A 17378-nucleotide genomic window follows, 5' to 3' on the forward strand; every position below is an offset into this window, starting at 1 on the left:
TTGCAGTGGAATAAAGTCTAGACCAGGACATGAGATGTTTGGGTTCTTTTTTTATTTTTTTATTATTTTTTTTGTTTTAATTTTTGTCTATGTTGGGTCTTCATTTCTGTGCGAGGGCTTTCTCTAGTTGCGGCAAGTGGGGGCCACTCACTATCGCGGCCTCTCTTGTTGCAGAGCACAGGCTCCAGAAGCGCAGGCTCAGTAGTTGTGGCTCACGGGCCTAGTTGCTCCGCGGCATGTGGGATCTTCCCAGACCAGGGCTCGAACCCGTGTCCCCTGCATTGGCAGGCAGATTCTCAACCACTGCGCCACCAGGGAAGCCCGATATTTGGGTTCTTATCCAAGCTCTGTAACAAATTTGATCTCAGGGAAGTCACTTTTAGTCTCAATTTCTTCATCTGTAAATAAACCAAGAAGATTGTACAGGTTTCTTGTGGCTCCACAATTATATTTATCTGTTTAAAAATATTTACTGTTCTGTAGATTTGAAACTTTTCAAAATAAGAAGGTGAGGAAAATATTATTTTAGTACTTACTGTGTGAAGGGCAGTGTAGAGATACCATGGGAATAGAGTGGAGACAGACACAATACTACCCACAAAGAGCTCACAGTCTCTGATTTAAACCAGCAAGAAGGACATTCTTTTTTTTTTTTTTTTTTTTTTTTTGGTGGTACACGGGCCTCTCACTGTTGTGGCCTCTCCCTTTGCGGAGCATAGGCTCCGGACGCGCAGGCTCAACGGCCATGGCTCATGGGCCCAGCCGCTCCGCGGCATGTGGGATCTTCCTGGACCGGGGCACGAACCCGTGTCCCCTGCATCGGCAGGCGGACTCCCAACCAGTGCGCCACCAGGGAAGCCCCAAGGACATTCCTGATCAATGGCTTAATCAATGGTGAAGAAACAGCTCGAAGGACTGCAGTTACAGAATACCTACCACTTAATAAACCAGTTCATCAATGGTATTAAATGTACGTAAATTAAATTATGAGACTGTATACACACCCATGTGCCCCACCCACCCACCCTTGTAATTCTCCATCCATAATAAGGGCATAATAAGAAAATGCTTTTACCCAAACAAATCAGTATTGTTGGATAGTTTTAAAAATGCATGTACCTGTTTTAAACTTCTAACATACCCTCAAATCTTCTTCCACCTCAGATCAAAGAACTGATTGTCACTTTTGATGCAGAACTCCGTCTCCTGAGACATCGGAAACTGAAACTAGATACTCAGATGAAATTATCTGACCTGCACCATGTCACATTATTTCAAGAAATGCTTCTCCTGAAGAATTTTGAGAAACAGGAGAACATACTTCAAGAGCGTGTTAATTCATTAGACAAAGAGGAACAGGACATGCAAGTATGAATGGGCAGAAGAGTGCTAGCTGGCTACAGCCTTAGTTATGGAGGGGACTTGATTCTTCTTTTCTTTCTTCTTCTCAACTTAATTTCCCCACTTGTTCTAGTCCACATCTCTTTCTTGTCTTCTCTTCCTCCTCCTTTTCCCCGTTATTCCTGTTTGCTCTCTGTTTTTGGTAGCCGTGCTCAGGGAGGAGTGAATCATACTTTTTAATGAATTTGATCTGATATTTTGTAAGGTAGGAGAATAAATTTTTCAAAAGTGACCCTTATGTTTAGTTTACCTAATTAAAAGTCTGTTTTTGTTGTCAGTAGCTATCATGTGAAGTTGAGTTTTGATTATATATTATCCTTATGAATGAACATACTTGGGAAAGAAGCTGGTAAATTTCTTAAATATTATAGCCAGTTTTAGAGTAATAAATAATTGAATAGCACATGAAATTAAGTTTATTTGTTACATACATGTTAAATTTAAAGAGATTAATTAGACCATCTATCTTTGTCTTAAAAGAAGAAGGATTGTATTAGATAATACATACTCAATAGTGATGTCAATTTTTAGGTATATCAGTTTCACTAAGAGCAGATGTGCCTTTTGTTTTAGTTATCTTGTATTGATATGAAAAAAAACTTTTTTGAGACCACACATGGAAGAATACTAGCTGATATCCACATATCAGTAAAAATTTCAATTTACCTAATTTAATTTCTTGAGGAAGTTAAACGTCAAAGAATCGATCTTATCTGATTCTGAACTTAACTGATTTTTACAAAAGAATTATAAAATTTTAATCAAATAAATGAATGACTCTGCATTCAGAAACATCAGAAATGTAAACTTCTATTAAGAAGCTTAAAAAATGTTTGTAGGCTGTAACCTTACATTGTAATGTACATTGTTCTCTGAACCTGGTTTATCAGAAATATTGATCATTTGTTCTTATTTTTTGTTCGTTTAGTGGAAAATAAATGAAACTCTTAAAGAGATGGAAGAGAAAAAGAATGAAGTCGCCAAGATCCAGGACCAAGAAAAGGCACTCTATGCTGGTTTCCAAGCAGCCCTTGGAGAAAACAATAAATTTGCTAACTTTCTCATGAAGGTACTAAAGAAGAGGATTAAGCGGGTGAAGAAAAAGAAGGTTGAAGGAGATGCTGGTTTGTATTTCTTTTTACATATGATCCTATTTTTTTCTCATTAGCATGAAATAGAGAAATAACTAAGGGAAATAGTACACCCTTTTATTTCACTACAACATAGACAATGTAGAGGCACTATGGGGTTACAGATGAGAGCATATAAACCTTTAGATCTCTGACCATCTGGATTGTGTGTGTGTGTGTGTGTGTGTATCTGGTATAAGATATCATAGGATAGTTTAATTTAACAAGCACATCTTTTCATATGTTTATTTGCCACCTGTATATCTTTGGTAAAATGTCTCTTCATGTCTTTTGCCCATGTTTGAATAGGATTGTTTGCTTTGGTACTGTTGAGTTTTGAGAGTTCTTTACATATTACACCTACTAGTCCTTTGTCAGATATGTGGTTTGCAAATATTTTCTCCTGGTCTATAGCTTGTCTTTTCATTCCCTTAACAGAGTTTGCAGAGCAATAGTTTTGAATTTTGTCAGTGTCCAATTTGTCAATTTTTCCCTTAAAATTTTTTTTCTTCTTTTAAATTGAAGTATAATTGATTTACAATGTTGTGTTAATTTCTGCTGTACAGCTAAGTGACTCAGTTATACACATATATACACTTTTTTAATATTCTTTTCCATTATGGTTTATCATAGGATACTGAATATCATTCCCTGTGCTATACAGTAGGACCTTGTTGTTTATCCGTTCCATATATAATAGCTTACATCTGCTAACCCCAACCTCCCACTCCATCTTGCCCCCATCCCCCTCCCTCTTGGCAACTACAAGGCTGTTCTCTATGTCTGTGAGTCTGTTTTGTAGGTAGGTTCATTTGTGTCATATTTTATATTCCACATGTAAGTGATAGCATATGGTATTTGTCTTTCTCTTTCTGAGTTCACTTAGTATGATCATCTCTAGTTGCATCCATGTTGCTGCAGATGGCATTATTTTGTTCTTTTTTATGGCTGAGTAGTATTCCATTGTATATATGTACCACATCTCCTTATTCCATTCATCTGTTGATGGACATTTAGGTTGTTTCCATGTCTTGGCTATTGTGAATAGTGCTGCTATGAACATAGGGGTGCATGTATCTTTCTGGATTAGAGTTTTGTCTGAATATATGCCCAGGAGTGGGATTGCCGGATCATATGGTAATTCTATTTTTAGTTTTCTGAGGAACCTCCATACTATTCCCATAGTGGCTGTACCAACTTACATTCTCACCAAGAGTGTAAGAGAGTTCCTTTTTCTCCACACCCTCTCCAGCATTTGTTATTTATATAGTTTTAATGATGGCCATTCTGACTGGTATGAGGTGATACCTCATTGTAGTTTTGATTTGCATTTCTCTAATAATTAGTGATGTTGAGCATCTTTTCATGTGCCTATTGTATTTCTTCTTTGGAGAAATGTCTATTTAGGTCTTCTGCCCATTTTTTGATTGGGTTATTTTTTGTTGTTGAGTTGTATGAGCTGTTTGTATATCTTGAGTTTTTCCCTTTTTGGATCTTGTTATGGTGTCAAGTCTAGAACTCTTTGCCTAGCCCTAGGTCCTAAAGATTTTCTCCTATTTTTTTCTAAAAGTTTTATCATTTTACATTTAAGTCCGTGATCCATTTGGAGTTAATTTTTGTATAAGGTGTGAGACTTTGGTCAATGTTTTCTTTTCTCCTAGGAATCTCCAATTGTTCTAGCACCATTTGTTGAAAAGGCTGTCTCTCTTCCATTGAATTGCTTTTGATCTTTGTCAAAAATCATTTGGGCCTATTTGTGTGGTTCTATATCTGGGTTTTCTATTCTCTTCTATTGATTTATGTGGCTATCTCTCCACCAATACTATAGTCTTGATTGTAGTAGCTATTGAGTTCTGAAATCGGGTAGACTAATTTCTCCCAGTTTATTATTCTTTTTCAAAATTGTTTTAGCTATTCCAGCTCTTAATATATTTCCATATTTTAGAATTTTTTTTCTCAAACTACAAAAAATCTTGTTGGAATTTTGATAGCAATTGTGTTAAACTTCTATATCAATCTGGGGAGAATTTGCATCTTTACTGTGTTGAGTCTTCCAGTGCATGAACATAGTATGTATTTATGTAAAGCTTTGATTTGTCATCAGCATTGTGTTTTCAACATACAATTCAAGTTCATGTTTTGTTAGATTTACACCAAAGTATTTCCCTTTTTTTTGAGTAATTTTAAAAGGTATATTGCTTTTAATCTTGGTGTCCACATATTCATACTAGTATATAGAAATATAATTGCTTTTTAGATGTTTATCTTATATCTTATAACCTTGCTTATTAGTTTTAGGGGTTTTTGATTGATTCCTTGGGAATTTCTATCTGTAAAAAGGGCCAGTTTTATTTATTTCTGGTCGGTATGCCAATTACCTTTTATTGCCTTATTGCACTGGTTAGAACATCCAGTACTGTCTTGAAATAGAGTGCTCAGAGCTGACATCCTTGCCTTAGTCCAATTTTAGGGGGAAAGCATTCAATCTTTCACCATTAAGTCTGCTACCTGTACCATTAAGAAACACCTGTGTTTCATAGTCTTTATCAAGTTCAGGAAGTTCTCCTCTCTCCCTATTTTTCATGAATTTTTATCACGAATGGGTGTTGAATTTTTATCAGTTGCTTTACTGTATTGACAATTATGTGATTTTTTTTTTCTTTAGCCCGTTAAGATGGTGGATTATATTGGCTGATTACTGATTACCAGATCAGACTAGCATTTCTGAAATAAATCTCCCTTGGTGTGATGTAAAATTCTTTTTATATATTGCTGAATTCTACTTGCTAATATTTTGTTAAGAAATTTTATGTCTATATTCATGAGGATCATTGTACTGTTTTTGTACTATATCTGTTTTTAGTATCAGGAGAATAATAGCTTCAGAATGTGAATTGGGAAGTCTTCTCTCCTTTTTGATTTTTCTGGAAGATATTGTAAAGAATTTATGGCAATTCTTTATAAATGTTTGGTAAAGTTCTCCAGTGAAACTATTTGGGCCAATGGATATCTTCAAGGTAGTTTTAAAATTAGAATTTCAATGTTCTTAATAGTTACAGAACTATTCAAATTATCTATTTTATATTGGGTGAGTTGTAGTAATTTGTATTTTTTGTGGAATTGGTCTATTTCACCTAAGTTAGCAAATTTATGTACATAGAGATGTTCATTGTATTTCCTTGTTATCCTTTTAATATCTGCAGCGACTGTAGTAATATCACCTGTTGCATTCTCGATATTGGTAAGTTGTTTCTTATCTTCCTATTTTTTTTTCAGTCTTGCTAGAGGTTTGTCAATTCAGTTGATCTTTTTGAGAACAAATCAGCTCTTTGTATAAGTGATTTTCTCTATTATTTTTCTGCTTTCAATTTTATTGATTTCTGTTATTATCTTTACTATTAGCTTCCTTCAGCTTGCTTTGGGTTCATTTTGTACTCCTGTTTTTAGGTTTTGAGGTGGGAGCTTAAATCATTGACTTGAGAATTTTTCCTCTTTTCTAGTTTAGTACTATAATTTCTCTCTCAGCACTGCTTTAGCTGTATTCCACAAATTTTCAAGTGCATTTTCATTTCCATTCAGGTCAATGTAGTTTTAAAATTTACATTGTGACTTCTGGGTCCCATCAATTATATACAAGTGTGTTGTGTAGGTCCAAGTGTTTTGAGATTTTCCTGTTATCTTTCTGTTATTGAGTTCTAGTTTGATTCCATTGTGGTCAGAGAACACACTTTGTATGATTTCAGTTCTTTTATATTTGTTGAGATTTGTTTTATGGTCTGACATACGGTCAATCTTGGTGTATGTTCTGTGGGCACTTGCAAAGAATGTATATTGTGCTGTTTTGTGTGAAGTGTTTTATTACTGTTAGTTAGATTCTACTGATTGATGATACTGTTCAGGTCTTCTGTATCCTTGCTGATTTTCTGTATAGTTTTTGCATCAAATGTTGAGGGAGGGGGTGTTGAAGTCTCCAAATATAATCATGGATTTGTCTATTTCTCCTTTCATTTTTGTCAGTTTTTGCTTCACATATTTTGCAGCTCTGTTGTTCTATGAATACACATTTAATATTGCTATGTCTTCTTGATGGATTGACACTTTTATCATTATATAAGGTCTTTTTCTGTCTTGGGTAATTTTCTTTGCTCTGAAGTCTATTTATCTTATATTAGTATAGCCAGTCTTGCTTTGCTTTGATTAAAATAGTTGCATAATATGCCTTTCCCCTCCTTTTAATTTCAACTTGACTATATGATTATATTAGAAATGAATTTGTGATAGACAGCGTATGGTCAAATAATGTTTTTCATCCACTCTGTCTTCTAATTGGTATATTGAACCACTTACATTTGATATATTAGGGCTTAAGTCTGCCATTTTATTTTTTATTTGTTCTTATTCTCTGTTTTCTGTGTTTGTTCTTTTTCCTACCTTCCTGTGGGTTACTTGAACATTTTTTTTAGAATTCCATTTTAATTTTCTCTAGCACTTTTTAATGTATCTCTTTGTATACTTTTTTTAGTGGTTGCTCTATATATTATTGATATATATACATAATTTATCCCAGTCCACCAGTGTCATCATTTTACCAGTTTAAGTCAAGTATAGAATCCTCGTCTACCTTTACATCTCTTTATCTTCCCTATTTATAATATGCTTGTCTTAAATATTTCCTCTACATACATCTAGAACCATATCAGATAATGTTATAATTTTTGCTTCAATTATCAAACATAATTTAAACACTTGGAGGAGGAAAGCCTATTGTATTTATCCATGTTTCTGCTCCAAGTTTCCTGTTTTAAAAAATAATTTTCCTTCTGTGTAAAGAATTTCTTTTATCCATTCTTTTATGGCAGGTATACTAGTGGCAATTTCTTAAATTTTCCTATAATCTGAGTATGTCTTGATTTCTCCTCTTTTTCTGAAAGACATTTTCACTGGGTATAGGATTGTAGGTTGGCATTTCTTTTCTTTCAGCATTTGAAAAATATTGTGCCAATTCCTTCTGGTCTCCATAGTTTCTGATGAGAAACCCTCTGATATTCAAATTGCTTATCCCCTTTTCTCTGTTTGCCTTCAAGATTTTTTTCTCTTTAGTTTTCAGAAGTTTGACTGTGATGAGTCTTAGTGTAGATTTTTTTTTGGATTTATCCTCTTTGGAATTCATTCAACTTATCCGTAGGTTTATGTCCTTTGCCAAATTTGAGAAGTTTTCAGCCATTATTTCTTCAAGTCCTTTTGAAGACTCCCTCTTTTCCTCGCTCCTTCATGTGACTCTGATGGCATGAATGTTAGACCTTTCATTATGGTCCCATAGGCCCCTGAGGCTCTGGGGTTTGGATTCTGTTTGTTTTTCCAGTTTGTTTTCTCTCTGTTGTTCAAACTGGCTACTTTCTACTGTTCTTTCTTCAAGTTCACTGATTCATTTCTCTGTCCCCTCCATTCTGCTGTTGAACCCATCCATTAGTTTCTATTCTAATTATTGTATTTTTCAGTTCTAAAATTTCCATTTAGTTCTTCTTTATATAAATAAATAGGCTGAGACTATTTCTTTGAGGCATTGCATTTTTTCATTTGCTTCAAGTGTGTTCATAATTGCTCATTGAAGCATTTTTATCTTGCCTGTTTAAAGTACTTTGTCAGATAATTCTAACATTTCTGTCATCTTAGTGTTAACATTTATTGGTTGTCTTTTCTCATTCAGTTGGAGATATTCTTGGTTCTTGGTATGATGCCTGACTTTCAGTTGAGAGCTGGAGACGTTCATATTATGTATGAGATTCTGTATCTTATTTAAATCTTCTGGCTTACTTGTTTACTTGGCTTTCTCTAACACTGCCAGAGGAAGGAGTGGGTGCATCCTCCTTACTGCCAGGTGGAGGTACTCAGCCTTTTTTTTAACCCAAGGGAAGGGAGATCTCCTTACTATTGTTGTGTGCAGATGGGAGTCCCAGCTCCCCACAGAATCTCTACTGACAGCATGGTGAGGTCATTTGGCTAGAGAGAGCAGGTTCTGGTTGGGCCTTTCTTTATCTGCACCTGTTGGTGTTTCAGGTTTCTCAGTCTTCTCCACCTCTGAGATACAGGGCAAAAAAAAAAGGCCCAAGGAACTCACCACAGTGTTGTTCCTCAGGGTTCGAAGTGCATTAGTAGGTCTGCTGCCTTCTCCCCACTTCTCAGAGTCTTCTTGTGTTTGTTTTACATATAATGTCCAGGGGTTTGGGCTGTATTTAGTGGGAGGAATAGGGGAAGTAGATCTGCTTCATTTTCTTGAAAACAGAAATCTATGTAAGAATTTTAAAGCCTAATTTTAAACTTTGCTGATTTATTCCATAAGGTGGTACAGATCACTTGTAGTCATTTTAAGAGACATTTTAATTAAATTAATTAATTAATTTATTTATTTTTGGCTGCGTTGGGTCTTTGTTGCTGGGTGCAGGTTTTCTCTAGTTGTGGTGAGTGAGGGCTACTCTTTGTTGCGGTGTGTGGGTTTCTAATTGCGGTGGCTTCTCTTGTTGCGGAGCACGGGCTCTAGGCATGCGGGCTTCAGTAGTTGTGGCTCGTGGGCTCTACAGTGCAGTCTCAGTAATTGTGGCGCACAGGCTTAGTTGCTCCGCGGCACGTGGGACCATCCTGGACCAGGGCTCGAACACATGTCCCATGTATTGGCAGGCAGATTCTTAACCACTGTGCCACCAGGAAAGTTCTGAGACATTTTAATTTAACAAATCTTCTAGTGAGTATAAGGTCCACTTCTTATCTCTGTTTTTTGATGTTCCATATAATAGAAATTGCCACATGGGCTCAAGGTGTTTTAAAAGAAAATGGGGTTAGAGTTGAGTGGGGGAGGTCTACAATTCCTTATCCAAAACTCTTGGGAGCAGATGTACTTTAGTATTCAAAAAATTTTATAAAATATATTAAATATGACATTGTTAAAGGAAAAAATCATTCATGACACTTGCTAAGAATAAGGCAGACTTTATTCAGGGAGATCACTATAATGGAATTTTATAGTAGGGGAGAGATCAGCTCAACTCTGAATACAACAAGGCAAGTGGAGATTTATAGCCAAGGAGCATGGTCAGGGTTAGTTGATAGAAAATTACTAAGAGGTAGGGTAATTCTTTGCTAAACTGACCTAACAGGGTTTCTGTTGAAGGCAGGCCAGAGTGATAAGATATTGAGGGTAGGGAATAAGGAATTCGACCAGCTATCAAGGGTGGGGAATTACTCAGCAGGACTCTTGCTAAAACTGAACCAAATGGGCCCAGGACAGAGCCCATTTAGTTCAAAGTCAAGCACTAGTCAGAGGACTCAGAGGAGTCTGACTCAAGTTTGGTTAAAGGCGAGAGTCTTTGTCAACTAACACCCCCAGCAGGGTTTGGTGCAGAATCTCTAAATCAAACGTCGTAATACTTCTGCAGCAAGACATGAATATTCACACTAAGTAGGTTAAGTGAAGATTATAAATGGTATTACTTCGGTTCAGAGAAGTTATGAAAAACCTTCTCTGTTTTCAGAGCACTGTGGTTTAGGAATTGTGGACTGTATAACCAAGTGTGTGTTAGGTGGGTCACAGCATAAGCAGCTTGGCAGCCTCTCTGACTCAATGCATTGAAATTAATTGCACAACCTTCTGCAGGCATTTGAGTTTGTGGTCTCTGTATCCGTAACCATTTAAAATTCTTCTAAAAATACTGAATAATTTCCTTATTTACCTGTTGTTTCCCTAGTAACTAACTCATTGAAAAATGATTTATTTTTAAAGTCTTAACACAGGAACTTCTCTGCTTATTAACAATGTTTCCCTCTCTCCTCAGATGAAGATGAAGAAAGTGATGAATCAAGTGAAGAAGAATCCAGCTTGGAGAGTGATGAGGATGAGTCTGGATCTGAAGATGAGGTTTTTGATGATTCTATCTGCCCAACAAGTAAGTGGGATAAAACCATGCATTCTCTGTTACGTGTGACTGTGGATTGATAATACCAAAAATTCCCTTTTATTGGTTTCTCGATTGTCTCATAATGATATTTAAGGAAAGGATGGCTTAATATGTATGAAGTATAGTCTAATGGATACTCTTTGGGGCTCTCTGGACAATTAATTTTCTGTTTCTTGAGGCAGATATTTATAAGTACTCAATTAAATAATCTGCAGACAATCTCTAGTTGATTCAGAGTCATAAATTATGCAGAAAGTTTCATTTTATAGAGAAACAGAAGATTTATATATAAAAATATATATTTAAGTATATTTTTATAAGCTCTTCCTTTTTGCCAAACCATTCAGTTTTCATATTTCAAACCTGTTTTGTAAGGGCAATTTTTACGTTTCCTGGAGATGCTTGGTGAAACCAGTCTGAAATATTCTTACAGTCCAATATTCTTATAGTCCAGACCAATATTCTTACAGGCTCAATACATGAACGGCTCAGTAGGAAAACTGTTTCTTCTTGATCTGAAATTATTTTCCTAGGTATTTCATATCAATTACAAATCAAATTTTGAAGTCAAATAAAGTTTAAATCTTGTTTTGATTTTGAAAATAAGAATCTCCTTAAAATCATATTTGTGAGTGGAAGAAAGCTAGAAAATCTTGTAGTGCAACTTGTTATCTTATAGCAGGATTAAACGGCTTGAACAAAGGCTCACAGTTAGTTTAGTGGTAGAACTCGGGATGGAGCTATGGTTCCTAAATTCCATTGTAGTGATCCATTATATTTTCACATTCTTTATCAATTACTCAGTGGATAAATGTGGCTGTCAGTGTGATATAGCGGAAATTAATACAGAGGTACTGTACTTGAATCCCATTCTGTCACATATCAGCTGTGTGACCTCTCTGAGGCTTACGGTGGTCGGGTGGTCGTGACCTATAAAATGGGAACAACAGTCTCTACCTTGCAGGGCCTGTGAGCCTTGAATGAGATAAGGTACATAAAGGACCCAGCACCGAGCCTGGCTCAGAGCACTGCTCAGAACATCAATACTAGTATCATAACCACTATCATGATTATTAATACCATTCATAATTTCTACCCAGAATAATTTCTACCTGGAGCCCTAAGTATGATGGAACCTTGCTGGAGTAGATGGACATTAATAATTCTGAAGCTCCAAAGTCCACACTTATTGTATTACTACATTCCCTAACAAATGGGGCTGCTTTGCTGTTTTGACTGTCTTTTCAGATTGTGATAAGGGTCTCTTTGAACTGGCCCTTCAACTTCGAGAGAAAAGGCTGGACATTGAAGAGGCCTTAGTTGAAGAAAAGAAAGTGATCGATAACCTCAGAAAGGAATATGATACATTGTTCAAAAAAGTATGTTGGTCTGCCCTTCTCAGGTCTGTTCATCCTCTCCCAACAAGCTACATCTCCTTGCAGCTATAATATTGCTATTTCATAGCAATGGCATGAGTTAGGACTTCTTGTAAGAGAACAGACATTTCCCATGTTATATCCATTTACAGTTGTGGTTGAGGGGCCATTGCTCTTTTAATGACTGGGACTTTCTTTATCTAAATCATTGGCCTCCAAACTTTTTTGATTACATACTTCTATAAGTAAAAAAATTGTGGAGCACATATTCCCACAATAAATGTATATTTATTTATAAATTATATACATGAACTATTGTACTAATATATTTTATGTATTATGAAACATTTGCAAAAACAGAAATTAACAAGAATAAGATAAAAGTAAATAGAAATTGAAACTTCTTTCCGGACCCCAGTAGATGACTTTGACACTCTGGGGTGTATGCATTCCATGTGGGAGGCCACTAAGCTAAACTTCTGGTACAATTATAGTGATTTTTCTGCTGTATCTGCTCAGTTTCCCTCTTAAGTACTCTTTCCTAGAGCAGCATCACTTGACTCATATTCAGAAATATTTTTGATAGATTGCTTCTCTTGAACAAGGAAATGATTTGGAAAACGTTCTAGTATTTTAGGAGATGAAGCTATGTGCTTTAGAAATACTGTAGTTAGTAGTTTCATTACTTTAAAGGGCTTTTTTCTCTAGTTTATTGATGTCATTATGACCAAATGAGATTTGAACCATCCTGACAAAGACATTCCAGGCTGAGAGATGCTTTTTTTTTTTTTTTTTGCGGTACGCGGGCCTCTCACTGTTGTGGCCTCTCCCGTTGTGGAGCACAGGCTCCGGACGCGCAGGCTCAGCAGCCATGGCTCACGGGCCCAGCCACTCTGCGGCATGTGGGATCTTCCCGGACCGGGGCACTGCACCAGGGAAGCCCTGAGGGATGCTTTTACTGCAGAAAACAAAAGGGAGATGGGGACAAGTCTTCTGAGTTTTCATTAACAAAACCTATACAACTCTGGGGTCATTAGAACAATTGAAAAAGTGGTGTGGATCATGACTTAGCAGGAAGAGAATAATATATATTGCTGGGCTGCAGACTGGGATCGTCCGTTTAATCACCACAGTCCAACAAAGCAGATCCAGCTCATGCTTTTGCTTCCTCCCAGAAAGGCTTCATTTACCACCTCGGGTATATATTCAGTGAATCTTTTCAACATCTCACACATGGGGCTTTCCACAGGTCAAGATTGTGGCAACTAACCTGAACATGGCCGAGGAGGCCCTGGAGGCTTATCAGCGTGAGAAGCAGCAGCGGTTGAATGAGCTGCTGGTTGTGATTCCTCTCAAGCTCCACCAGGTGACGGGTCTGAGAGGTTGCCCCACCCTGTCTGAGCAGGAAAGCCATATGACACTCAGGCTTTTCCAGAGAAAAATTCATGGGCCACTAGGGGGCAGAAGTGCAGTCCTTGTGAGAAATCTACCTGTAGAATGACACCCCAACTTTTCTTACCCCTTCTGAGATTGTTATAAAAGCATAATATGAAAACATGTATGTTTCCCTGTGGTCCATTATCACTTTGAAAGTTGAATCATTTCAAGTCTGAAGAAATGAGAAGCCTAGGACTTAAGGGAATGGCTTGGAGGTTGAAATGTTGGCTCTTGGGCACATGTCGCTTTTCACACCATCTTTAAGTAGACATGAACTAATGATGCAAGAAGTAGCTTCACTTAATCTCTACTTGTTAATGAGGGAGGTTAAGATAAAAGGAAAATATTCTTTCTCTTTTTTCCCTCTCTTTGTTCATCTCTATATCCCGCTCAAACTACAACTTACATTAAAGTGCAGAGATCATATCAGCAAAGTACCATGTTTTGTCACGTAAATAGAGAAAGCTGTATGTTAGAAGAAAAACCTAAGATCAGCCTTACATACATCTTGTTTAGCCTGACCCAAACAGGATTAGCGATCTGTAGCAATTTGCCTAATATGCCAACCCTGAAATGTCCGTTCCATCCTTATGCAGTAGATATCAAGCATGGTCTTTTTGGAAAGAAGTGCTGTCCCAGAGGGACATAATGTGACTTCTATTTGAAAGTGGCTTCCTGCTTTTACCTTACTCAGTGGTGACAAGGGACAGAGAAAGAAGTGTTTCCCTTATGCTTTCCATGACCTTCAGTTTAGCTTGGTCTTTGTCTATTTTGATTTGTTTTGTTTTGCTTTTGTAGATAGAGTATGTGGTATTCGGAGAAATACCTAGTGATCTTTCTGGAACTTTGGTCTTTTCGAACCACTCCTTGGGACGACTGCAAGAACGAATTGTCCAGCTCCACGAGGAAAATTCCCAGCAGCAAAAACTTAACAAAGATTGCCGGGAACGGCGTAAACAGCTCATCCGAGAAAAGAGAGAGATGGCCAAAACTATACAGAGTGAGTATTAAGCCCGTGGCTTATTTAGTAATATTTATTGATTAGAGAGGGAACTGTCAAGTGCCATCTCCAACTTTGAAAACAGTAGGTCATCACAGATCGGAACCACTGAGAGGAAATAACACCTTCCCGTCTTCCCACTTACTCTCTCTCCTGATTCTATCAAAAGGTCATTCTCCTGGTTTAAAAGGATAAATATTTTGTCATAGAAACAGTTTCTCGCAATTTTTAAAGGTTTTATGTATAATAAATTATAGAATAATACAGCAATAGCCCCTGTACCCACTAGCAAGCTTAAGAAATAAGCATTGAAGATACAACTGAAGGCCCTTCTCCTTATAATACTGTTCTGCTCTCTCCTTCCCCAGAATCAACCACCAGGCACGTCTGTATACATATGGATGTATCCACACACAGTATACAAAGTGCCTTTGTATGTTGTTAACTGTAATATAATATTATTCCTATCATTTGGCAGTTCACTTTATTAAACCAGTTTTTGAGAGTAATCCGTATTGCTACAGATAATTACTCATTTTAACTGGTACTACAATATTCCATTGTAGGACTATAAGAGTTTTTCTTCAGTCTCCTGTGGATGGATATTTAGGGTACTTGTAATTTTTCATGATTACAGGCAGTGTTACAGTGAACCTTCTTGTACATGTCTCCCCGTGCATGTGTGGAAGGAGGCGAGTCCCCAGGACTGGGGGCTCTGGGTGAGAGGGGGGTGTGTGCATTTTCCGCTGTCCTGGGTATTGTCAAGTTGCCCTCCAAAGTGGCTGTACCCTTTTCTCACCCTTGGCAGTGTGAGAATTTCCTGGGCTCCATAGTCTAATCAACACTTAATACTGCTAGACTTTCATATTTCTGCCAACCTCGTAGATGTTAAAATTGTATTTCACTGTTTCCTGAAGTCCTTGAGGTTGAATGTCTTCACATAGCTTATTTGCTGTTTATTTGTGTTTCCTTTTCTTGCCTGTCATACACTTTGCCCATTTTTTTACTTGTTTTTTTTATTTTATTGATTGTAGGGAGTTTTTTCCTATATTTTATGTCTTTCTTTGTCCATTACATTCACTTCGAATCTTTTCTAATATGTGTCTCGCCTTTTTACTTTATTTAGTGTATCTTTTTGGGATACAGACATTTAAAAATCTCAATATAATTAATTTTATCAATCTATTTATGGTTTGTTCATTGTGTGTGTGTGTGTGTATGTGTGTCTGTCTTAAGAAATCCTTTCCTATTTTGAGGTCACAAAGATATTTTTCTATCGTTTCTTCTATTAGTAGTGTTCCTCACATTTACGTTCTTAATTCAGATGGAATTGAGGTATACAGTATAAGATGTATGGAGTAAAGACAATTCTCTTAAAATACCTTTTGAATATTTGATATATGGAACATATGTGTAAGTGATGAAGTATTCCAACTTTAATAATATTACCAATACTATAATAGCATCTACCTTAATGCCACAGACCTGTACACTTTAAAGATTAAAATGGTACATTTTGTTATGTGTATTTTACCACAATTGAATAATATTTTTTAAAAGAAAATTTGGAAAAGAAAAATAATGGGAAGAATATAGCAGTCAGTCAATCCAAGTGGCTTGGATTTGTAGAGGTCAGTTTCTAATGAGTGATGATGGTTCTACCCTCATGGGTGGCTGGATTATACAATTTTAAAATACATGTTAGGACTCTATGTTTGAATAACACTTATTTGAGACATAGAGTTTTCTCAGGTATAAACCTTGAGGCCCCAATGTTTCTCACGTACTTCACATTCCTTTGGCTTCTGTAGCCTGTGAATGTTGTTTATATTTGGAAATACTATTTGTCAAACCAAGGAACAAACTAGTATGAAAATGAGGAAAGAAGCTTATTTCCATCTGAGTAACCTCGCCGTTTGGAAAAATGTGTGAAGAAGATGAAATGAAGTATTCACATTTCTGGAATGTTAGTTGAAATTAAGTTCTTTAAGTTCTTTGAGTTCTTCTCCTACCCCCAGTCCATTTTCTGAAAGCAAGTTGTGAGTCTGGTTAAAGACTGATCTCCTAATTCAGAAGGTGAAGCTAGGAGTGGTTCCTTTACTGTATCTCAAAGAACAAATGCTTACCAGTGATGAGAAACACCACAGTCACTCACTGTTGCCTGCCTCCATCCCTACACCCAATGGGGAAGAAGAGGAGAGTCTAGAACATGGGGTGGGGAGGTAAGTTCTCTCCTTTTCAAGGAGAGCACAGCTTGCAGCCATGGGGACAGAGGATGGGGAGTGTTCCAGAAGCCTTTATGTGCCCAGGGAACACTAGCTGGCCTGAGTCAGGAGAAGGGTGTTGTTAGGCTGGCTCCACAGTGGCGAGGACCAGAGTCCATGTCCTAGTACATGAGGCTGCCTTGGGAGAGGGGACCCTGTTATATGGGGCTAGCTGGGGGAAGTCAAGTTTCTTACTGAGGGAGGCCAAGCAGGCAGCCACAGGCTAGCCACACATGTGCCAATAATCCAGTCATTTCATTTGCATCACTGATTATCATGGCCACCGCATGACACAAGTCCATGGGGCGCCACTCACGTAGAATAGAAATGAATAACCCTCCCTGGATTGTGCAAAATGGCAGCCAGGCTGGTTATACCATTATCATTCAGCCATAACGATTATACCTGAAGACAAATTCCCGTACTGTAACAGAATTGCATCATCTTGTTACACCTTAGGGCCTTCAGACTTCACTTAGGGGACTCTGGTGACTGAGAAAATCTTGTTACAAGATTATACTTTCTTGGGGAGCTCAGACTCCACAAATGGAATTTTCTCCAGGTTTTCCAGTGTTCACATGTTGAGGAAACACAGTTAACAAAAGTAAAACATATTGCATGTAAGATGGAGAGGATTGTTAAGAAGAAAAAATTAGAAAGGGACTGGGAAAGAGTGCTGAGGTCCATAGGAAGCCAGGGAAGAGCTCCCTGGAAAGGTGATATACTTACTAAGATGTGGTTCTCCCTGGTTAGCGGACAAATTACATTTGGTTACACCTTCAGAAATGGGTGTTTTGGAAATGAGTCTTTCACCAGTCTCA

The 17378-nt window shown here is 37.2% G+C and overlaps 1 protein-coding gene across 1 annotated transcript in view; it reads left to right on the forward strand.

The window, feature by feature from the left end:
* CFAP44 (cilia and flagella associated protein 44) overlaps positions 1–17378 on the forward strand; it is a 134092-nt gene that overhangs the window by 110476 nt on the left and 6238 nt on the right. The window contains exons 27-32 of the mRNA XM_079922398.1: positions 1165–1368; positions 2330–2525; positions 10358–10468; positions 11729–11859; positions 13106–13222; positions 14092–14293. Coding sequence (XP_079778524.1) covers positions 1165–1368; positions 2330–2525; positions 10358–10468; positions 11729–11859; positions 13106–13222; positions 14092–14293 — 961 coding nt within the window. The remainder of the gene's footprint in view (positions 1–1164; positions 1369–2329; positions 2526–10357; positions 10469–11728; positions 11860–13105; positions 13223–14091; positions 14294–17378) is intronic.

Source organism: Stenella coeruleoalba (assembly GCF_951394435.1).
Source record: "Stenella coeruleoalba genome assembly, chromosome: 5".
NCBI lineage: Eukaryota > Metazoa > Chordata > Mammalia > Artiodactyla > Delphinidae > Stenella > Stenella coeruleoalba.